The following is a 24,131-nucleotide window of genomic DNA, read 5'->3' as shown; positions in this document are numbered from 1 at the left end:
GAGCCGTCAGCGCGGCGCGCCCGTGGGGGCGGAGGGCGCGGGCCGATGACGGGGCCAAAGAGGCCGGGCCCGGCGGCGGAGACGGGCAGTGCGGCTGCGGTGGCGAGGTGAGCGGGGCGGCGGGGCAGGGAGCCGGGCAGCCCCCGTAGGTCTCCCCCTTCGCTCGGCGGTAGCTTCGGGGCCCCTCTCCCGTCCCCCCCCGTGACTCCTTTGGGGGCCCCCTCCCCCCATTCCCTCTCTCTGTCCCCCCCGTGACTCATTGGGGGGGGGGCCCTCGTTCCCTCTCTCTGTCCCCCCCCCGTGACTCATTGGGGGGGGGCCCTCGTTCCCTCTCCCGTACCCCCCCGTGACTCCTTTGGGGGCCCCCTCCCCCCATTCCCTCTCTCTGTCCCCCCCGTGACTCATTGGGGGGGGGCCCTCGTTCCCTCTCCCGTACCCCCCCGTGACTCCTTTGGGGGCCCCCTCCCCCCGTTCCCTCTCTCTGTCCCCCCCGTGACTCATTGGGGGGGGGCCCTCGTTCCCTCTCTCTGTCCCCCCCGTGACTCATTGGGGGGGGGCCCTCGTTCCCTCTCTCTGTCCCCCCCGTGACTCATTGGGGGGGGCCCTCGTTCCCTCTCTCTGTCCCCCCCCCGTGACTCCTTTGGGGGCCCCCTTCCCCCATTCCCTCTCTCTGTCCCCCCCGTGACTCCTTTGGGGGGCCCCTTCTCTCCCCCTATTCCCTCTCTCTGCCCCCCCCGTGACTCCTTTGGGGGGCCCCTTCTCTCCCCCTATTCCCTCTCTCTGCCCCCCCCGTGACTCCTTTGGGGGCCCCTCCCCCTATTCCCTCTCTCTGTTCCTCCCCCCCGTGACTCCTTTGGGGGCCCCCTCCCCCCGTTCCCTCTCTCTGTCCCCCCCGTGACTCCTTTGGGGGGCCCCTTCTCTCCCCCCGTTCCCTCTCTCTGTCCCTCCCCCCCGTGACTCCTTTGGGGGGCCCCTTCTCTCCCCCTATTCCCTCTCTCTGCCCCCCCGTGACTCCTTTGGGGGCCCTTCCCCCTATTCCCTCTCTCTGTCCCTCCCCCCCGTGACTCCTTTGGGGGCCCCCTCCCCCCGTTCCCTCTCTCTGTCCCCCCCGTGACTCCTTTGGGGGGCCCCTTCTCTCCCCCTATTCCCTCTCTCTGTCCCTCCCCCCCGTGACTCCTTTGGGGGGCCCCTTCTCTCCCCCTATTCCCTCTCTCTGTCCCCCCCGTGACTCCTTTGGGGGCCCCTCCCCCCGTTCCCTCTCTCTGTCCCCCCCGTGACTCCTTTGGGGGCCCCCTCCCCCCGTTCCCTCTCTCTGTCCCCCCCGTGACTCCTTTGGGGGCCCCCTCCCCCCGTTCCCTCTCTCTGTCCCCCCCGTGACTCCTTTGGGGGGCCCCTCCCCCCGTTCCCTCTCTCTGTCCCCCCCGTGACTCCTTTGGGGGGCCCCTTCTCTCCCCCTATTCCCTCTCTCTGCCCCTCCCCCCCGTGACTCCTTTGGGGCCCCCTCCCCCTATTCCCTCTCTGTGTCCCCCCCGTGACTCCTTTGGGGGCCCCCTCCCCTATTTCCTCTCTCTGTCCCCCCCGTGACTCCTTGGGGGGGGGCCCTCGTTCCCTCTCTCTGTCCCCCCCCGTGACTCCTTTGGGGGCCCCCTCCCCCCGTTCCCTCTCTCTGTCCCCCCCCATGACTCCTTTGGGGGGCCCCTTCTCTCCCCCTATTCCCTCTCTCTGTCCCTCCCCCCCGTGACTCCTTTGGGGGCCCCCTCCCCTATTTCCTCTCTCTGTCCCCCCCGTGACTCCTTTGGGGGCCCCCTCCCCCTATTCCCCCTCTCTGTCCCTCCCCCCCGTGACTCCTTTGGGGCCCCCTCCCCCTATTCCCTCTCTGTGTCCCCCCCGTGACTCCTTTGGGGGCCCCCTCCCCCTATTCCCTCTCTCTGCCCCCCAGTGACTCCTTTGGGGGCCCCCTCCTCTGCCCTCCCCCCATTTCCTCTCTCTGTCCCCTTCCCCCCATTGACTCCTTTGGGTGCCTCCTGTCCTCCCCCTGTTGCCTCTGTCCCATCCTCCCCCAAGAGACTTATTTGGGGGGGGCCCTTTGCCCCCCATTCCCTCTCTCTAGTGATGACTTTGGGGCCCACCCCCATGAGCCCTGCTGGGCTGCGAATACCTTCATTGGGGGCGATGGATGCCAAAAGCACCCTGCCCTCACCCAAAGTCAGGAGGAGCGAGATTCTTTGGCCCTCTTCTCTGGCATGAGGGCACCTTCTCACCTGGGCATTGCCTGGCATGAGGGCCTTCCCCCTCCCCTCAGCTAGCAGCCTGGCGTAAGATCTGCTCAGTCATTGACTGGTGCTAGGCTGATGTGCCTTAGTCATATCTTGTTTGCTGGCGCAGGGCCTTCAGTGTGATCTTGGCCTCTCCAGCTTAATTCTCTTTGGGGAGAGACCCTTTTTATTTTCATTTCTCCTCCATTGTTCTGCGACTGGCATTACACTGCTATTAGTTTGATGCTGGTTCCCATCTGTTTCTTCTCCTGGTGTGTCTCTGTAGGATACCAGCATACCATGCCTGCTTCCACTGCAGCATGTCCACCTTAATATGCTCCTAGTCCAATGCCCCCTTCTTTACACTCATTGTATAATATGATTGACAGCTGTCATGCCCTGGTTATGTGGGCAGAAGCTAGATGACCACTTAAGGCAACAAAAGCTAAAAACTAAGGCTGTCAAGCGCTTTTAAAAAATTGTGATTAATCACACGATTAAAAAATTAATCCTAATAAATCACACTGTTAATAACAGAATACCATTTCAATATTTTTGGATGTTTTCTACATTTTCAATTACAACACAGAATACAAAGTGTACAGTGCTCACTTTTTTATTTTTATTACAAATATTTGCATTGTAAAAAACAAAATAAATAGTATTTTTCAATTCCCCCATTACAAATAGGGTGCAATCTCTTTATCATGAAAGTTGAAGTTACAAATGTAGAATTACGTACAAAAAATAACTGCATTCAAAAATAAAACAATGTAAAACTTTAGAGCCTACCTGTTCACTCAGTCCTACTTCAGCCAATCCTCAAACAAGTTTGGTTACACTTTGCAGGAGATAATGCTGCCCGCTTCTTCTTTTCAATGTCACCTGAAAGTGAGAAAAGACTTTTGCATGGCACTGTTTGTAGGCTGCGTCGCAAGATATTTACATGCAAAATGTGATAAAGATTCTTCTGTCCCTTCATGCTTGAACCACCATTCCAGAGGACATGTCTGTGCCGGTGACGGGTTCTGCTCGATAGTGATCCAAAGCAGAGTGGACTGATGCATATTCATTTTCATCATCTGAGTCAGATGCCACCAGCAGAAGGTTGATTTTCTTTTTTGGTGGTTCGGGTTCTGTAGTTTCCACATCAGAGTGTTGCTCTTTTAAGACTTCTGAAAGCATGCGCCGCACCTCGTCCCTCTCAGATTTTGGACAACACTTCAGATTCTTAAACCTTGAGTCGAGTGCTGTAGCTACTTTTAGAAATCGCACATTGGTACCTTCTTTACATTTTGTCAAATCTGCTGTGAAAGTGTTCTTAAAATGAACACATGCTGGGTCATCATCCGAGACTGCTATAACACGAAATATATGGCAGAATGTGGGTAAAACAGAGCAGGAGACATACAATTCTACCCCAAGGAGTTCAGTCACAAATTTAATTAACACTTTTTTTTTAATCGAGCATCATCAACATGGAAACGTCCTCTGGAATGGTGGTCGAAGCATAAAGGGGCATACAAATATTTAGCATATCTGACCTTGCGATGCTGGCTACAAAAGTGCCATGCGAATGCCTGTTCTTACTTTCAGGTGACCTTGTAAATAAGCGGGCAGTATTATCTCCCGTAAATGTAAACAAACTTGTTTGTTTTAGTGATTGGCTGAACAAGAAGTAGTACTGAGTGAACTCTAGACTCTGAAGTTTTACTTTGTTTTTGAGTGCAATTATGTAACAAAGTCTACATTTGTAAGTTACACTTTCAGGATAAGGAGATTGCACTACAGTACTTGTATGAGGTGAATTGAAAAATACGGTTTCTTCTGTTTATCATTTTTACAGTGCAAATATTTGTAGTAAAAAAAGATATAAAGTGAGAACTGTACACTTTGTATTCTGTGTTGTAATAGAAATCAATATATTTGAAAATGTAGAAAAAATCCAAAAATATTTAATATCAATTGGCATTCTATTGTTTAACAGTGCGATTAATCATGATTAATTTTTAATCGTGATTAAATCTTTTGAGTTAATTGCCTGAGTTAACTGTGATTAATCGACAGCCCTTCTAAAAACCTTATTGCACTTGGCATTGGAGATCTGATTCTTGGGTCCTTTTTGACTTGCTACCTCTACTGCCCTTGACTGTCTGAATTGCTCTGAAGCACCTAAGAAATCATGTTCCTTTGATTTGCCAGCATGCTCCTCCCATCTCTCCCCTCCACCCCCCAGATATCTGGAAGCCTTATTAAAGGCCTCCTCCCACTCTGTCTGTATTTGTAGAAAGAAGTGTGGCTTGGGCGACTTAATTGCTGGTGGGGGCTATTTTATTGTTGTGGGTGTGACGTTGTGCAGTGTATATGGTTTTATAAAAACATGATAACTGAATATAATGTAACTGGGATAGTTCTAGAAAAAATATGGTAATAAGTGAATATAACGTAACTGGGATATGCTTCATGCAAAAGGTCTTTTGTAAGGTATCATTACAAAGCTCATAATCTACTGAGTGTGATCATCCTATTTGTAGAAATGTACCACTCTTGTATCTAAAACTAGAAATATAAAACATAACTCTCAGGGCCTATTGTAATTATGTAAAGTGTGGGCCCTTAAGGATGGTTTGGAATCTTAATGACTCCCATTGTCTGCAGATGGCTGTATTTACCTGTGAGTCTTCCTGTATATGTGTGTGCTGGCAAGTGAGTAATGAAGTCTTGCAGTGACATGTGATCATGTCACCTAAACTGGAATCCATCTTTAACCTGGTGCTTTTCCAGTGTGTGTGTGTGTGGGGGGGGGGGTGGGGGGTGGAAACCCAGAGTGACAAAGGGTTCCCGCCTTATGCAAAAGATATATAAAGGGGTGGAAGAGAACAGAGGGAGAGAGGAGCCATCATGAAGAATCCCCTAACTATCACCTGAGCTGCAACAAGAGCTGTACCAGGGGAAAGAATTGTGCCCAGGTCTGGAAGGTGTCCAGTCTGAGAAAAAACTTACTGAAGCATCTCTGAGGGTGAGATTATCTGTATTCAGTTTGATTAGACATAGATTTGCGTATTTTATTTTATTTTGCTTGGTGACTTACTTTGTTCTGTCTGTTACTACTTTGAACCACTTAAATCCTACTGTCTGTATTTAATAAAATCACTTTTTATTTACTAATTTACTCAGAATATGTATTAATAGCTGAGGGAGCAAACAACTGTGCATATCTCTCTATCAGTGTTATAGAGGGCGAACAATTTATGAGTTTCCCCTGCATAAGCTTTATGCAGGGTAAAATGGATTTATCTGGGTTTAGACCCCATTGGGAGTTGGGCATCTGAGTGCTAAAGACAAGCACACTACTGTGAGCTGTTTTCAGGTAAACTTGCAGCTTTGGGACAAGTGATTCAGACCCTGGGTCTGTGTTGGAGCCAGACAGGAGTGTCTGGCTCAGCAAGACAGGGTGCTGGAGTCCTGAGCTGGCAGGGAAAACAGGAGCAGAGGTAGTCGTTGCACATCAGGTGGCAGCTCCCAAGGGGGTTTCTGTGATCCAACCCGTCACAGTGGGAAGGAGTTTTTCTGTGTTTGAACGTTTCCAAGTGCCAGATCTATTACCAACTTGAAACAATTTTGTATGGTGAACTGTGGGTATGTCCTACTTTCTCATTATTAATCCTCTCACTTTCCCTGAGCATAATGTTGCATCCTTAGTCTGAAAGAGAAGCGCAGTAGTGAGAGGTGTTTTGGTCTCTTCCTAATTGCTGACATGACAGCCATTCACGTAATAAAACTTTAAGTTTATTACTGTGTAATGCAGATAGTAAAAAGAAAGCTTCAAAGAAAGCTGTGCTGCTCCCAGTGGATTCCTCTGCAGTCTTTCTGAAGTGTAGTCAGACAATAAGTATTAGGTTGGTAAGAAAAGGTAGCTTAAGATCAAAGGTTTTATGCATCTGTCTGAAGTAGAGGTAAAAACTGAACAGGCACTCAGTGAATAAAGAAGAGCGGTGTCCCAAGACCTGTTTCTGGCATGGAATTTCTGTGGCTAATGCCACAAAATACAGATTCTCTCCTGTTGATGTGCATATGTGCCTCCTATAAATGTTATGTGCTCATCAGACTCTCAGATAAGGAATAAAGCCAGTAACTTCTCCACTGACCAGATCTTCCCTTTGCTCTGAGTGAACTGGAACATTTCCAGCATCCCTCGAGAAAATGGTTTTATTCCCAATTACACTAATACCTGCTTTTGCATCCCAGCTGTGAAACTCCTCCATGCTGCTGTTTCCTAATCCCTGTAAGCACTTGCCTGGCTCTGCTCCTCCAAGAGGTTTAATCCTCCCTTTCCTGTGTTCTTGTTAACAAGGTCTGCATGAGGGAATGTATTTAAAATGCTCACCAACAGCAGTAATAGCTTGCAGCACTGCGGTGATGCTTAGTTCTAGGCCACTGGAAGCTCCATGGTTTGATACTCCACATTATTGTGCTCTAGGAAATTGAATTTGGAAGTTTTAAGTGTATGTGTAAGGGTTTATGAAAAATAGGTTGTGACTGATGCAAAATGATAGAGGATTTCACTTTAAATACTATCTGCAGCAGATAGAGCATGGGCAAAAGCAATGCAGAACACTCTGCTTTGCTCTGCTAATATGCTTCTTCCTATTTAGAGAGTCGGTTCCCCCTTCCCTCCCCCACCCCCCTGAAGGGATAAGAACACAGTCTGTGTCCATTCATTCCTTGGTCTCTCTTCTGAGATTGTTTAAAATGGTGACCGTTGTGGCAGTGGTTTTGGTGCTGCATATACATGTCCGCTAGGAATTGAACTGAGACTACCAGTTGATTTCACGAAGGTTACCAAAGAGTCGCTACTTAGCAGTGACTTTACTCACTAATTACCTGAGCTGGATTTGATCCACAGTGAATATGGCTGGGTCTACACTGCCAACTAGCCCTGTGATCCCATGCTTATGTAAACATACTTGTGTTAGGTCTTATCTGACCCGGCACGCTGAAAATAGTTGGGGTAACTGTGGTAGCAGCAATGGCACGTGCTGGCTGCCCTAAGTACAAACCTGCTCAAACCCCATGGGAGGTGTGGACACGGGGTGGCTAGGATGAGCTGCTACTGCCCGTGTTATTGCAGCTGCACTGCTGTGTTTAGCACGCTACTGGAGATGAGAGCTAGCAGGAGTCTGGGAATCACACCCCATCTCTTACAGATGTAGCCTGAGGCTAATTCGATTTTACTACAGTGCCTGTGTCAGCATAGCCCCCTAGTGTAGACACAGTGTACGCCGACAGAGTTTTTGTGCCAGTGTGGGAACTCCACCTCTGCGAACAACAAGGCATCTACTCTGGGGATCCATACCCCTGACTGCCAGTTATGCCAGTATAATTTTTTTTAAACATAAACCATGCCTTTAGAATAAGAACTCTTTCACCTCAATTACAAGTCCCATGCTTCTGTAAGTCCTGAAATAATGAATTCTGTTATACTTCAATTACCTCCCTGAGTGATTTTAACATGCTTCAGTAATAGAAACTTTTTCCAAAATTGGATGGGTTGGAACCCATATATGAAAATATTAACGAAAAGTGGACCTTTAATTTTCACCTGATTTTTAGTTGCATCTAAGTGTTTCAACTTATTTTTCCAGGAAAAAAAGAAAGGGTGGGCCTCCAATTTGAACACACACAAGTGACTCAGGCCTATGAGATGAAAGATAAAGTGCACTACTGGCATACGTGCCCGTGCTCAGGCTCAGTTGAATGAGGACAACAATGCAATGAATTTTGGGAAGATGGAGAAATGATTCTCCTCCAGAAGTTTTATGTAGAAATCTAGGGAAACTGCTTTGAACTCTTCTCCGTAAAGAGGGAACGTTCATAAATGTGTTGCATTTTTCAATATGTGTAACTCAACTGAAGGTGAGCAGTGCACCTTGTGTGTCCAACTTTCACTGTCTGCTGAAGAATTCCTCAGTTGTTGGAGGTTTGTAGCTTTGCTGCTCTTTCAATTCGGGATTCTTTTCTTGCCCATTTTTGGGAGGGAACAACCTTGAGTTCAGAGACCAGTTGATTAAAATGTATGTGAGACTGAGATAAGACCCAAGAAGTAGGGTAGAGTGCTTTCCACACTGAATCATAGTCCTGTGGCCGCTTATCTGATATGCCTTGTGTAGTGCAACAGAAACCTTATTGTAACTGAAAAGAACCTTCCCTTTTTGTTGTAAAGCCAAATGACCTGCCAAATGACTTTTACTGGTTTTGACATCTCCCAGGGTACCAGCTGGACTGTGGAATCTGTGCCCCCTTAACTCTCTAGCACAGGATACCTCTCACACTGCTTTGCTAGTGAAAAGTAGCCCCTCCAGGCAATGCTCATGCACCGCTATTAGCATGAAGGCACACCGGTGATAAATAAAGACAGGCGGGTAGCTCCCTTTGATGGACACCAAGCCAGCCAGTTAGCGGTAAAATCCCTCTTGGTAACTGTTCTCTACTTACTTTACCTGTAAAGGATTAAAAAGTACCCCAGGTAAAGGGAAAAAAGTGGGCACCTGACCAAAAGAGCCAATGGAAAGGCTAGAACTTTTAAAATGGGGAAAGAAACTTTCCCTTCGTCTGTTAGACTCTCTGGGCTGTAGGGACACGGAGCCGCTATAAGCAGGAATGCTGTGTAAGGTTTGAACCAGGTATGAAAAAGTGTTTTCCATACCTAGCAGGACTCATTGGGATAGGGAATGTTTAGGTAGACGTGATCAGGTTATTTCTTTATTTTGGCTTGTGGATCTTCTCTGTGCTAACCCCAGATGCTTTTGTTTGCTTGTAACCTTTAAGCTGAATCCCTCAAAGCTATGTTGGGTGCTTATTTTTTTGGAATTGCTCTTTTTAAAATCTAGCAAAAGCCTAAGTTCCAGATGTATTTTCTTTCTTTTTGTTTTTAATAAAATTTACCCTTTCTAAGAACAGGATTGGATTTTTGGTGTCCTAAGAGGTTTGTGCATGTTGTTTAATTAGCTGGTGGCAGCCACTAATTTCCTTTATTTTCTTTCTCAGCTCTTCCCCTGAAAGGGCTTGAGGGTACCCCACAGGGAGGAATTCCCAAGTGCTCCTTCCTGGGCCCAAGGGGTTTTTTTGCATTTGGGTGGTGGCAGCGTTTACCATGTGAAGGTCAGAGAAAAGCTGTAACCTTGGGAGTTTAATACAAGCCTGGAGTGGCCAGTATTAATTTTTAGAATCCTTGTGGCCCCCCCCCACCTTCTGCACTTGAAGTGCCAGAGTAGGGATTCAGCCTTGACAACACCCAACAAAGTTACATGAATGGCTGGGAGAGCATTCATGAACTGTATCCTGGGAGACACCCGCAAATCCCCCCAGCCTTGCACCCCAGAAATGTGCATCTTACACAGCTCAAGACCCCCTTGGACAGTGCAAGCTCATAAGTCCATTTTATCAAAGAAATGTATATACACGAGCCCTTGTTAACCTGAGCAGATTCCCCTGCCACACCAGTTGACACTCACTGGTTTAGATAAAATATTAAAACAAGTTTATTAACTATAGAAAGATAGATTTTTAAGTGATTATAAGTGATACAGTCATAAAAAATCAGAATTGGTTACAAAAAGAAATACAATGATAAAATCACAATCTAAGTCTTAAATTTTACTTAGCTTGGTAAAGTTTAAAGCAAGGAACTTTCTTACCTCACCAAATGCTGCAGGTAGTTCATAGTTCACAGTTCTTAGTTTGCAGGCTGGTTCCCCCTACAGCCTGGGACCACTCGTCTAGTTCAGTGATGCCTCTTTGTAGAGCCCTGTTTAACAAAGAAAAATGCAAAGTGCTCCACTTAGGAAGAAAAAATCAGTTTCACACATACAGAATGGGAAGAGACTGTCTAGGAAGGAGTACGGCAGAAAGGGATCTAGGGGTTATAGTGGACCACAAGCTAAATATGAGTCAACAGTGTGATGCTGTTGCAAAAAAAGCAAACATGATTCTGGGATGTATTAACAGGTGTGTTGTGAGCAAGACACGAGAAGTCATTCTTCCGCTCTACTCTGCTCTGGTTAGGCCTCAGCTGGAGTATTGTGTCCAGTTCTGGGCACTGCATTTTAAAAAAGATGTGGAGAAATTGGAAAGGGTCCAGAGAAGAGCAACAAGAATGATTAAAGGTCTTGAGAACATGACCTATGAAGGAAGGCTGAAAGAATTGGGTTTGTTTAGTTTGGAAAAGAGAAGACTGAGAGGGGACATGATAGCAGTTTTCAGGTATTTAAAAGGGTGTCATAAGGAGGAGGGAGAAAACTTGTTCACCTTAGCTTCTAAGGATAGAACAAGAAGCAATGGGTTTAAACTGCAGCAAGGGAGGTCTAGGTTGGACATTAGGAAAAAGTTCCTAACTGTCAGGGTGGTTAAACACTGGAATAAATTGCCTAGGGAGGTTGTGGAATCTCCGTCTCTGGAGATATTTAAGAGTAGGTTAGATAAATGTCTATCAGGGATGGTCTAGACAGTATTTGGTCCTGCCATGTGGGCAGGGGACTGGACCCGATGACCTCTCGAGGTCCCTTCCAATCCTAGAATCTATGAATAATCCAATCCACAAAAATAGTCCACAGGTATCTGCAGATCGGCCGGTCTCTACTTCTTTGTCTTTCAAACTATCTTGCTCTGTGAGGGGAGAGGTCATGAGGAAGCCATTGTCTTATTTTATACCCTCTTCCTCTCTTTGAGGTTGACCCCCAGCTGGGGTGCAGGTGACCAGCAGTCTGTTGTGTACTTGAGATTTGAATTGTCCCTCTATGCAATGTATATTTCTTGTTTCCCTTCCCCCCCTGCTGGACAATGTCTCTTTAACACCTGGCTGGGTGTTGGACACTCCTTTGTCTCTGAGGAGCTAGTCTGTGGGCGTTCCCCAGAGTTATAACATACTTCAGTAATCTCATACAGTAAAATTTATAATTAGGGCTGTTGATTAATCGCAGTTATCTCATGCAATTAACTCAGAAAAAATTAATCACAATTAAAAAAAGTAAGCGTGATTAATCATACTGTTAAACAATAGAATACCAATTGAAATTTATTAAATATTTTTGGATGTTTTTCTACATTTTCAAATATATTGATTTATATTACAACACAGAATACAAAGTGTACAGTGCTCACTTTATTATTTTTATTACAAATATTTGCACTGTAAAAATGATAAACAGAAGAAACCGTATTTTTCAATTCACCTCATACAAGTACAGTAGTGCAATCTCCTTATCCTGAAAGTGTAACTTACAAATGTAGATTTTTTTGTTACATAATTGCACTCAAAAACAATGTAAAACTTCAGAGCCTAGAGTCCACTCAGTCCTACTTCTTGTTCAGCCAATCGCTAAGACAAACAAGTTTGTTTACATTTACGGGAGATATGCTGCCCGCTTCTTATTTACGATGTCACCAGAAAGTGAGAACAGGCGTTTGCATGGCACTTTTGTAGCTGGCACTGCAAGGTATTTACCTGCCAGATATGCTAAATATTCGTATACCCCTCCATGCTTCAGCCACCATTCCAGAGGACATGCTTCTATGTTGATGGTGCTCATTAAAAATACCTACAACAATCGACTCAAGGTTTAAGAATCTGAAGAGATGTCCAAAATTTGAGCGAGACGCGGTGTGGAGCATGCTTTCAGAAGTTTTAAAAGAGCAACACTCTGATGCGGAAACTACAGAACCCGAACCACCAAAAAAGAAAAACAACCTTCTGCTGGTGGTGGCATCTGACTCAGATGATGAAAATGAACATGCGTCGGTCTGCTCTGCTTTGGATTGTTATTGAGCAGAACCCGTCATCGGCATGGACGCATGTCCTCTGGAATGGTGGTTGACGCATGAAGGGACATATGAATCTTTACCGCATTTGACACATAAATATCTTGCGACGCCAGCTACAACAGTGCCATGTGAACGCCTGTTCTCACTTTCAGGTGACATTGTAAACAAGAAGCGGGCAGCATTATCTCCTGCAAATGTAACCAAACTTGTTTGTCTGAGTGATTGGCTGAAGTAGAACTGGTGGACTTGTAGGCGCTAAAGTTTTGCATTGTTTTATTTTTGAATGCAGTTATTTTTTTTGTACATAATTCTACATTTGTAAGCTCAACTTTCATGATAAAGACATTGCACTACAGTGCTTGTATTGGGTGACTTGAAAAATACTATTTCTTTTGTTTTTTACCGTGCAAATACTTGTAATAAAAAATATAGTGAGGACTGTACACTTCGTATTCTGTGTTGTAATTGAAATCAATATATTTGAAAATGTAGAAAACATCAAAAAATATTTAAGTAAATGGTATTCTGTTTAACAGTGCGATTAATTGCGATTAATTTTTTTTAATCACTTGACAGCCCTACTTATAACTTTACACATAGTGTCACTACACATATTTCAACAGGATAGTGATGTTCAGTAGATTATGTCTTGTGAGGTATCACTTGAAAAGTCATACTTTGTAAAACATATGACCATATATAAGTGGTTACTGTGGGTTTACAGGGTGTTAAATTGGGGTACAGTGTGTCGCAGTGGTACAATAGGCAAGGCTGATGTAACACTAATTTTAAAATTGGAGGTATTTAAGGAATGAGAAGGAAATGTGGTGAGTTAAACAATCTCTGAGTGTAGTAAACCGGTTCCTAATTAGTAATCGTTCCACCAGATGAAAACAACTAGAGAAGTGGTTCTCGCGTTATTACCCAGGACAGGATTTCTCAAACTTTCATTATTGCTGCCTCACCATACTCCAGTTTCCCCAAATGTAAGCACTTCTTTAAAAAAGAAATGTCAGGAGGAGAGCAAAGGGCCTTCATTTGGATGATTGGGGATGCTGAAACTAAGGCCTGGTCCACACTAACCCCCGACTTCGGACTAAGGTACGCAAATTCAGCTACATTAATAACGTAGCTGAATTCGAAGTACCTTAGTCCGAACTTACCACGGGTCCAGACGCAGCAGGCAGGCTCCCCCGTCGATGCCGCGTACTCCTCTCGCCGAGCTGGAGTACCGGCGTCGACGGCGAGCACTTCCGGGATTGATCCCAGAACATCGATTGCCTGCCGCCGGACCCGGAGGTAAGTCTAGATGTACCCTTAGATGTATATTCTCCTCCTGTGCAGGGGGACTATATTAACTTCTTCTTTGCTGAGTCACTGTCACAAGCAGGGGTGGCTGCTGAGCACTTAATATTGCCTATTAATTTCTAGCTTGGGATTGTATAAAAACCCTTTTTCCCCCACTTCCCTTAAACTTGGTTTGCACTGCCCCTGGCAGATCCTCCTGGAGGAAGCAAACATCACAATTTGAGAGAAACTGAATTATGCTCGTAGACAGAGATGGTATTTCTTCATGCTATGTTAACATGCAGATATGGGAACTCTGTTTCCAGTGCCCAAAGAATTATCCTAGCTCTTAAAAGAGGGCAACCCTCTGGATTAAGTGAAAATCCATGTTCTGCATGGTGGTTTTAGCACTGATTTCTTCCTTTCTCAATCTGGCACTTTCAGGTCCAGTGATACGGCAGAGATGGCGGAGTATGGAATCTCAGTTGGCCAGCGTGTGGCAGTGATCTGGGATAGCTCCTCACCTGTTGAAGGACTGAAGAATCTGGTGGCTAAGATTCAGGCATTGGTGGGACCTGAGAGCCGCATATCTGTGGAAAATATTGACCAACTGTCCCATTGTAAGATGGGGATATAATTTTTACCACACATTTTGGTTTAAGGGCAGTGTCATGTTCTGTGGGTATGTTAATGGATGTGAGCTAGCATTTTCCTTGATTTGTAACCTAGGGCATCTTTAAGTATAAAGGTAGAAATCCTTTTGTGACTTGTACTGCTAGTACTAAACAAGAAAGCTATTCACCCTAGTCATGTTTGTTTCATCAGCAATGATTGTTCATGGATAAGGCTAAGATTTTGTAAAAGTCAGGGACAGGTCATGCGCAATAAAGAAAAATTAACTGAAGCCCATGACCTGTTCCTGACTTTTACTAAAAAATATCCATGATAAAATGCAAAGGGACTGGGCAAATGCGGGCTGGCTCGCATGGGGGGCTCAGAGCTCCAGGATCCGCCCGTGGGGGGCTCAGAGCTCCAGGATCCCTCTGCCCCCCATGGTGGAGGGGAGTTACGGGGTCCCCCTGCCCCCTCCCCAGCAGCAGGGAGCTGTGGGGTCCCCCTGCCCTGCCGGCTGGGAGACTGCAGGGGTCCCCCTGCACTCCCATGCCCCCGACTGCGGGGGTCCCCCCGCACTCCCACGCGCGCCCCCCCCAGCGGCTGGGAGCTGCAGGGGTCCCCCTGTCCACAGCGGCTGGGAGTTTGGGGGGCCCGCTGCCTCAGGCACCGCTGCGGGAGGCGGTGGGACCCTGCAGCTCCCAGCCACCAGGCCTGAAGTCATGGAGGTCTTTGGAAGTCCCAGATTCCGTGACCTCCATGACAAAATCGTAGCCTTATTAATTGACGCCATGTGGTGTGATTGTCACGTACATGTGTACGAAGGAGATCAGAGAAGGGATAGCTGGTAAGATAAGACAAGTGTATTTTTTTTTTTTTCTCTTTTCATTTTTCCTTCTTTTCAGCGGCGCATGCAGAGTCCAGTTTTGATGTGGTTCTGTCAGGCATGGTACCAGGCAGTATGACACTGCACAGTGCAGAGGTGCTGGCGGAAATAGCTCGGATACTCAAGCCTGGGGGTCGTGTCCTTCTGAAAGAACCAGTGGCTGCGCAGATAGGTAAGAGCAAGTCTGCTATGTTCTTGCCCCTGGATCTGAGGCAACCAAACATCCTTTCATGGAGGATCAGGCCAAAGCTGAAGGGCCAAGAGCTTTGAATGTCAGTCAAATAAAGAGTAGTTCTGCTCCTGTGATTCGTTAATGTAAGCAGCACGATGAGATCTTGTGTCTGAGCTTATCACTGTCATGTCTCTGCTGATGACCATCTTGTATAGAAAATGTACGCGCAGAGAGAGACGTATTCTTGTAAGCCTACTGCTATGGTTAGTGGATGCACAGAGCTGATGCTAGAGTTTGTAGTGACTAAAGTCAGGCTTTTGGGGCCTTTGTGAAAGTAAAATTAGGTCATGAGCTGTTAGTGGCTGAGACCATCTTTTACTCTGTAGCACAACAGGGCTTTGATCTTGATTGGGGCCTGTAGGTACTTGCATAATCTAAAAAAGATAAAGTGACGTTTAGGAGAGAGACGGTGCATCTTATACCATCACAATTCACAAAAGATGTGAATGGAGTCTTACTAGTAGGTAATGCTAACTACCCAATGGAAAACAGATGCACCAAAGCTGTTAATTAAATCAGTCGGTGCAAAACCTGATACCTTCTGGAATGAGTTCTTTAATGTATATTTCTGAACTTCAGACTTTTTAGGACTTTATATTTTTGAGGACTTCCATGAGCCTGTCGAAGTGGGAGCTCCCATTTTTCTCTTTAGTAGGTGGAGATGATTTTTTTTTCTTGGATGCTGGAGAAGCCTTTGTGATCGTGATGTATTTGTCAAGAACATAATTTTGAACTAATTTATAGTCAGAGTTGAAGAGCCGATTTGAATGGATGAACGGCTGAGTTCCCAGATGTGCCTGGAGTGATTAGGAAAGAAGCATGTAAACAAAGGGATTAGCTGGAATGCTGCCTTCTAAAGCACTGTCAGTCCTTTCATGTTACAAGCAACGCATCTAGTTCTTAATAATGAGCTTTGTTTTGCGTTCTCGGTCATGTTTCCCAGGTGACAACAACAGAATCAAGACCGCAGCCAGACTCCTCACAGCTCTGACGCTTTCCGGGCTGGTGGAAGTGAAGGAGGTATGTGTATATGCACTAACCTCTACATTATACAGTCCTGAAATGGGAGCTCTCGGGAGGTGAAGTGTCTTCCAAAAGGGGTGCTGGTTATTCACTACCTAGCCATCTTAGTATGCCTGGAAATATGCAGCAGCACAACCAGCAATGAAAACTCTGCTCTTAGTATTGCATGAATAAGAGTTTTCTTTTCATTTGAAGATACATGGATTTTTTTTTAATTGCATAGTGGCAGTAAACTGTAATATCACCAGCTGTGCAACAGCCAGAACCGTGATTCACTTCGTGCAAGCTGGGAGAATGAGCCAGTCTGAAGTATAACGCAACATCATGGGACAGAGGCAAAACCCATCATAAAAGATTAGGGTTGGAAGAGACCTCAGGAGTCATCTAGTCCAACCCCCTGCTCAAAGCAGGACCAACCCCAACTAAATCATCCCAGCCAGGGCTTTGTCAAGCCAGGCCTTAAAAACATCTAAGGCTGGAGATTCCACCACCTCCCTAGGTAACCCATTCCAGTGCTTCACCACCCTCCTAGTGAAATAGTGTTTCCTAATATCCAACCTAGACCTCCCCCACTGCAACTTGAAACCATTGTTCTGTCGTCTGCTGCCACTGAGAACAGCCGAGCTCCATCCTCTTTGGAACCCCCCTTCAGGTAGTTGAAGGCTGCTATCAAATCCCCACTCATTCTTCTCTTCTGCAGACTAAATAACCCCAGTTCCCTCAGTCTCTCCTTGTAAGTCATGTGCCCCAGCCCCCTAATAATTTTCGTTGCTCTCTGCTGGACTGTCTCCAATTTGTCCACATCCCTTCTGTAGTGGAGGGCCCAAAACTGGATACAATACTCCAGATGTGGCCTCACCAGTGCCGAATAGAGGGCAATAATCACTTCCCTCGATCTGCTGGCAATGCTCCTACTAATACAGCCCAATATGCTGTTGGCCTTCTTGGCAATGAGGGCACACTGCTGACTCATATCCAGCTTCTCATCCACTGTAATCCCCAGGTCCTTTTCTGCAGAACTGCTGCTTAGCCAGTCGGTCCCCACCCTGTAGCGGTGCATGGGATTCTTCCGTCATAAGTGCAGGACTCTGCCCTTGTCCTTGTTGAACCTCTTCATATTTCTTTTGGCCCAATCCTCCAATTTGTCTAGGTCACTCTGGACCCTATCCCTACCCTCCAGCATATCTACCTCTCTCTGCATCTTAGATTGATACCGACTGCCAACTGAACATCAAGCAGTTGATCGTTACCCGTTGAGCCTGACAGTCTAGCCAGCTTTCTATCCACCTTACAGTCCATTCATCCAATCCATACTACTTTAACTTGCTGGCAAGAATACTGTGGGAGACCGTATCAAAAGCTTTGCTGAAGTCAAGATATATCACGTCCACTGCTTTCCCCATATCCACAGAGCCAGTTATCTCATCATAGAAGGCAATCAGGCTGGTCAGGCATGACTTGCCCTTGGTGAATCCATGTTGACTGTTCCTGATCACCTTGCTCTCCTCCAAGTGCTCCATGATTTTTCCGGGGATTGAGGTGAGGCTGACTGGTCTGTAGTTCCCCAGGTTCTCCATCTTCCCTTTTTTTAAAGATGGGCACTATATTTGCCTCTTTCCAATCGTCCAGGACCTCCCCCGATTGCCACGAGTTTTCAAAGATAATGGCCAATGGCTCTGCAATCGCCTCAGCGAACTCCCTCCGCACCCTCGGATGCATTAGATCTGGACCCATGGACTTGTGCATGTACAGCTTTTCTAAATAGTCCTTAACCTGTTCTTTCACCACTGAGGGCTGCTCACCTCCTCCCCATTCTGTGTTGCCCAGGACAGCAGTGTGGGAGCTGACCTTGCCCATGAAGACCAAGGCAAAAAAAGCAGTGAGTACTTCAGCTTTTTCCACATCCTCTGTCACTAGGTTGCCTCCCCCATTCATTAAGGGTCCCACGCTTTCCCTGACCTTTTTCTTGTTGCTAACATACCTGTAGAAACTCTTCTTGTTACCCTTCACATCCCTTGCTAGCTGCAACTCCGGTTGTGTTTTGGCCTTCCTGATTACTGTCCTGGGTGCTTGAGCAATATTTTTATACTCTTCCCTAGACATCTGTCCATGTTTCCACTTCTTGTAAGCTTCCTTTTTATGTTTAAACTCACCGAAGAGTTCACTGTTAAGCCAAGCTGGTCGCCTGCCATATTTGCTATTCTTTCTGCACATCAGGATAGTTTTTTTTCCTGTGCTCTCAATAGGCTTCTTTAAAATACAGCCAGCTCTCCTGGACTCCTTTCCCCCTCATATTAGCTTCCCAGGGGATCCTGCCCATCAGTTCCCTGAGAGAGTCAAAGTCTGCTTTTCTGAAGTCCAGGGTCTGTATTTTACTACTCTCTTTTCTTCCTTTTGTGATGATCCTGAACTCAGCCATCTCCTGGTCACTGCTGCCCAGGTTGCCACCCACTTCTACTTCCCCTACCAATTCTTCCCTGTTTGTGAGCAGCAGGTCAAGAGGAGAACGGCCCCTGGTTGGTTCCTCCAGTAGTTGCACCAGGAAGTTGTCCCCAACACTCTCCAAAAACTTTCTGTATTGTTGTGCACTGCAGTATTGCTCTCCCAGAAGATGTCAGGGTGATAGAAGTCCCCCATTAGAACCAGGGCCGGTGTTATGGAAACTTCAGTTAATTGTCTGAAGAAAGCCGTGTCTACCTCATCCTCCTGGTCCGGTGATCTATAGCACACGCCCACCACAACATCACCCTTATTGCTCTCGCTTCTAAATTTAACCCAGAGACTCTCAACAGGCTTTTCTCCAGTTTCATACTGGAGCTCTGAGCAATCATACCCCTCTCTTACATACAGTGTAACTCCTCCACCTTTCCTCCCCTGCCTGTCCTTCCTGAACAGTTTATACTCATCCATGACAGTGCTCCAGTCATTTGAACTGCCCCACCGAGTCTTTGTTATTCCAATCACATCATAGTTCTTTGACTGTGCCAAGACTTCCAGTTCTTCCTGCTTGTTTCCCAGGCTTCTTGCATTTGTGTACATGCACCTTCGCTGCATGGTATGATGTGACCACACAGGGCATTGGAATATGGCAGTTCTGTACAAGGACTAACACTCACTGTGTCTTGCATTCCAGCTGCAGAAGGAGCCTTTCCTCCCTGAGGAGACCCAGTCAGTCCAAGAGCATCTGGGGTACCAAGGCAACGACCTTTTGTCTGTTCAAATGGAAGGCAAGAAACCCAACTTTGAAGTGGGATCCTCAAGTCAGCTCAAACTTTCCTTTGCTAAGAAATCTGCTTCATCAGGTAAGAGATAAGAGAAGGCTGGTATATGTGCTGGGAGTGTATGAGCGCCTTGCGTTGTACAGTGGAGAGTATAATTTTGAATGCTTAATGAAGAAGGATGTTTGAAAACATGGTTCTCCATAATCTTGGTTAAAAACCATTTTATATCTGTTGGAAGCTTCCATTTCTGTTTCGAAGGTTAACTGCAAAGCAAAGGAGGAGGGAAACCTGTGCTCTTTCCTGTTGCTTTATGCAGCTCTCTCTATGCATTACAAAGCATTTTCTGTGGGGGGTTTTGTTTTGTTTTTAGAAACACCAGTACTACCCAGTTCCTTCCTTCCTTTGTGCAAAAGGGTCTATGCGAGATCTTTGAAGGCTATGAATGGCGGTTAGATTACTGGAGCTACAGCTGTCTCGGCTCCCAGCATCAATGCCTGCTCGAATGTCAGCTAACTGTTTCCCTGCATTTCAAGCAAAACAAGAAATAAAAGGGGTGATCGTATCATGAAGAGATGCAGCGTCTATAAATGACATCTCATTTTGGTGTCAAAAATGGGTGGACCGGGGAGGATATTGTCACTTTTTTTTTCCATAACTGATCTCTGATGAAGGATGAGGAGAAGTGGACAGAGGATTCCTTGCACAAATCAGGTTTAAAGATGGATTCGAGCGAGAGCACGGCTGCTTGGCTTCTGAGAGCAGTGAGCGTGTTCCACAGGTAGGGTGCAGTATGATAAAAGGCACCACGGCACAGAGAGTGAATTTTTCAAGAGTGATATTGGAACCATTTCCTTGCTGGGAGTAGGTCTGATTCCTGCTATTCCATCATCTATGTCTCTCTTGTTTTGGCTCCAGGCAAGCCTGCTGTGGACCCTGCTGCTGCAAAGCTGTGGACTCTCTCTGCCAATGATATGGATGATGAGGGAATGGTAAGTTCTGTTTTAGTTTTCCACACAAAAATTAGAAGTTTCATGAAATTTAACCCACAGTACTCAGTAGGGCTTTACAGATGAGAGGGTGGCGTGAGAGCCATATGGAAAAACTCCTCTAATATTACATGGCGAGGGGTTTATTGCATGGACCATAATTCTGACACTTGGGTACAAGCTATACCAGGTGTTGTCATTTCTTTGACTCTAACATTGGCAGTGTCCCTATTCCCTATTGAACCAGTTTCCTTCTTTTGTTGTCTCTTCCTCCATGTTGTCTCTTTCAGGATCTCCTGGACTCAGATGAGTTGCTAGATTCTGAGGATCTGAAGAAGCCAGATCCATCTTCCCTCAGAGCTCCATCCTGTAAGGAATCGGGTAAAAAGAAAGCCTGCAAGAACTGGTGAGTACTAGACTTGATGTGTTGGTGAATGTGCTGACTTCAAATCAGATTTAACCATTGCCCTTTAAAAAACAGCAGGGCATGGTGCTGTTTCTCCAAAGAATTACTCATTTGGCTGGTATCTTTACTTTTTTTTACCCTTAGTGTATTTAGGTCCATATTTCAATATTTAGTTAAGAAACACATTCAGAAATCTGTTAGCCAAGTGAATTTCTTTTTGTAGAATTTTTCAAAAAATTGATTCTAGTGTATACATCTCTTAAATTTTGTCAAGGGCTTCTGTGTATTAAAATTGCAATAGTATAACTAGATGATTTTTTAAAAAAAAAAAAGCTAAACTGATTTTTAAGGAAGATTTTAAACTGCTTTTAAGTGAATCTACATTAAGGGTGTATGCTGGTGTAACTAGAGTGTTTTAAAATCCGTTTATTTATATCCCAGGCGTAAATGTTCCCCTGTGAGATGAATAGTCCTCCCCCAACACACAGACTCACTTGGGGGCAACCACAGGATTCACACAGGCTCTTTTTATAACTACGACTCATCCTCCGTTTTCTTCCAGAGAAATATTGCATGTAGATTTTAAAATAAGAGCTTGGTATTTGATAGCATTTCCCCATGTGCTAGGTAGAGAGGGAAGTTCAAGCAACTGGGACATTCAACATAGGCCTATGGGCCAGTGGTTCTCAACCAGTGGCCCACGGGCCACTTGCGTCCTAATCAGCACACAGCTGCAGCCCATGCAACATTCTCAGGGCCATGCCGGTAGTATGTGGGCCACATCCACGCAATAAATAGAACACACAAAGAGCTGCATGTGCGGCCCACAATGGAGAATAAGTTGAGAACCACGGCTATGGGCTATGACATTAGGGGGATAATAAAGGTAGGGGTGTGTGTGTGAGAAAGAGGGACTGCACGTGTGCTAAAGCCCGTTGTGTGGAATGCTATGTTGGGGCTGTAATCTCGTGTGGGTGGAGGACCGAGGAAGAAATGTTAGAGGTGAAGTGGATAGAGTCAGTGGCTAACCCCATTGCAGACAGGTTTAGTATGAGTCCTATTTCTTCTGCAGCACGTGTGGCCTTGCGGAGGACCTGGAGCAGGAGAAGAAAGAGAGCTTGCAGCCCAAGTCTGCTTGTGGAAATGTAAATATCCTTCCCATCTATCCTGTGGTATAGACAGGCAGGGAAAGAGTGTATTCTTATCTGAGAACTAGTTTAAAAAAACCAGTGCTTTCTATTGAGTTACTGATTGCGCCCTATGGGCTGACTTTACTCACCAGTATTTGTGGCCTAGAAGCAATCATTCTGTCTCCGCAGGGCTATCAGCTTTTGTAATATTTGGCTTCAGTGGCTCTTTGTAGTAACGTCAGTTGTATTTGCAGCAAATTCTTGCTCTGCACATTCACTCCTTGTTCTATGGATACCTCTCTAGGAAGAGCTAGACTGAAGTCTCCCAATTCCATATAGTTATGATTCTCATTCATGACCTACCTGAGCTGAATTTGAATCCATTGAGCTGCTCAGTGTTTACTAAGAGAGCTCCTCTCCCTGAAGCCACCTGTGTTCAAAGTGAAACAGGAGTTTCTGAATGGGTTGGAGAAACTGAGACTCCCAAGAGTTGAATGTTACAGCAGCTAGACTTTAGCCCTAATCTGAAGCGACTGCTGCCTTGTGTGGTCAGGGAAAACACATTCTTTGTTCATTCAATCCGGGCTACTTCAGACCTCAGGCCTGACTCAGCCAGGTTTGTACTGATTGCTAGAGGCTGTAAGCAGATTCTTTCAGTGCCGGTTTATTCTCTGGTGGGCAGATTGTAACTCTGTGTAGGGCAAAATACTTCCCATTGGGAAGAGAACTGAAACCAGGAAACCCCACCCTCTGTTTTTGTCTGACCTTGGTAACGAGCTGACTCTTTATTTTTTTTGTCGCCTCTGTGTCTTGGCAGTGTTACCTGGGGGATGCATTCCGTTGTGCCAGCTGCCCCTACATGGGGATGCCAGCCTTTAAACCCGGAGAGAAGATACTCCTGGCTGAGAACAATCTTCATGATGCCTAAGAGGGGGATGTTACAGAGACACCATTGGCACACAGCAGTTCCACAACTCACTGGCTTCAGAGCTTATGTCAGCCCCTCTCCCCTCCCATCTCCTCAAATTTCCCTCTCCAGGAAATGCTGCTTTATGGGGAGGGGAGAAGAAGTGGGGGTGGGTTGGGACATTGAGGGCACGTGGAGCTGATGTGATCTCAATAGACTTAATTCACTTTTGGGTATTTGATAATCTGCAGTGATGTCTGGTTTCCTGTCACGTACGTAATACAGACTTGTTAATGTTAGGTTTTCAGATTTATCGGCTGAACACTGAGAGGCGCTGGCCGTCATAGTATGTGCTCTTGGCAGAAGGGGTATTGTACAATGGGAATCGGATGCCAGGCTGAACTTGTCTGAGTGTATCTGGAACCCCAGCCAATGCCTCTGAGCTCAGATCAGGCCACTCTTTGCCATATTTATTCCTGGGGAGTTAGCTTAGTTTTTGCTCAAGTCTCATGAGACAACACCTATCTCCTGCTTTCTTTGGTGCTTAGTTTATTAAAACATGGAGCTGGTTTGTCATTTCGTGTGATGTACACAAAGGAATTCATAGGAACTGTTAGCAAAGAGAATCCTATGAAAGTCCCTTGCAGAATTTAGCAAACATAATGGATTTCCAAGTGTTGTGAGAAGCTGCTAGTGATAAACTTTTTCTCTCCTTTCCCTACTCTCTCTCCTTCCATGAAATGGTAAAAGCTTAATTCAAGCAACTTGAGAATAGTCCAGCCTGTGAAGTAGAAAGTGGATTATATATGGAATCTCTGCCTTGCTGCCCCTTCTTCTATCCAATAAGCACTGGGAACATAAGGGTTAATGCTAGTGACTATCTTAACTATCTTCTCTTTAATTAGTATATCTACAATGTTCTGTAACTAAGACTTAGCAATAACTACTGAATTATCCTAATGTTGGGGCGCTATGTGCCACCACCTCCTTCCCACCCCCTGAGAGAAGCTGACCTTTGACAGTGCTTTAGCATTTATTTACCTACGTGGTGTTACAATGTGAAAGATTTTCAGGGCTGTAGCTAACCTCCCCTCCCTGCAGCTTCAGGGCAAGGGAGCCATTCCTCAGAAGTTCCCTGTTGTTCACCAGGTTTCTTTTCCTTGGTTTCCCACCTCACACCCTCATATCAACTCTTTTGCATATAAAAATGAAATCATCTTATTTGGAGCCACTTCGGTACAGGATCCAACTTCACAAGTTTGTCATTACCCTGCACTGACTTGAAATAAGCTCATGTAGTGGGTTAGGATTAAGGGATGTTCTGTTTTTAAAGGCTGTGACCACAAATAAAGCATTTGTTAAAAATT

At 45.8% G+C, this 24,131-nt stretch overlaps 1 protein-coding gene across 1 annotated transcript; it reads left to right on the top strand.

The window, feature by feature from the left end:
• The first annotated feature begins 12 nt into the window (after positions 1–12).
• CIAPIN1 (cytokine induced apoptosis inhibitor 1) lies at positions 13–24,131 on the top strand. The gene is made up of 9 exons (XM_054048680.1): positions 13–107; positions 13,806–13,981; positions 14,879–15,031; positions 16,035–16,111; positions 19,248–19,416; positions 20,251–20,324; positions 20,612–20,727; positions 21,800–21,872; positions 22,675–24,131. The coding sequence occupies exons 1-9, from the start codon at positions 46–48 to the stop codon at positions 22,783–22,785; spliced, it is 1,011 nt and encodes a 336-aa protein (XP_053904655.1). The 5' UTR covers positions 13–45; the 3' UTR covers positions 22,786–24,131.

This window comes from Malaclemys terrapin, chromosome 14 (genome assembly GCF_027887155.1).
Source record: "Malaclemys terrapin pileata isolate rMalTer1 chromosome 14, rMalTer1.hap1, whole genome shotgun sequence".
NCBI lineage: Eukaryota > Metazoa > Chordata > Testudines > Emydidae > Malaclemys > Malaclemys terrapin.
Note: the sequence above shows the minus strand (reverse complement) of the source record. Positions and strands in the feature narration are given on the sequence as shown.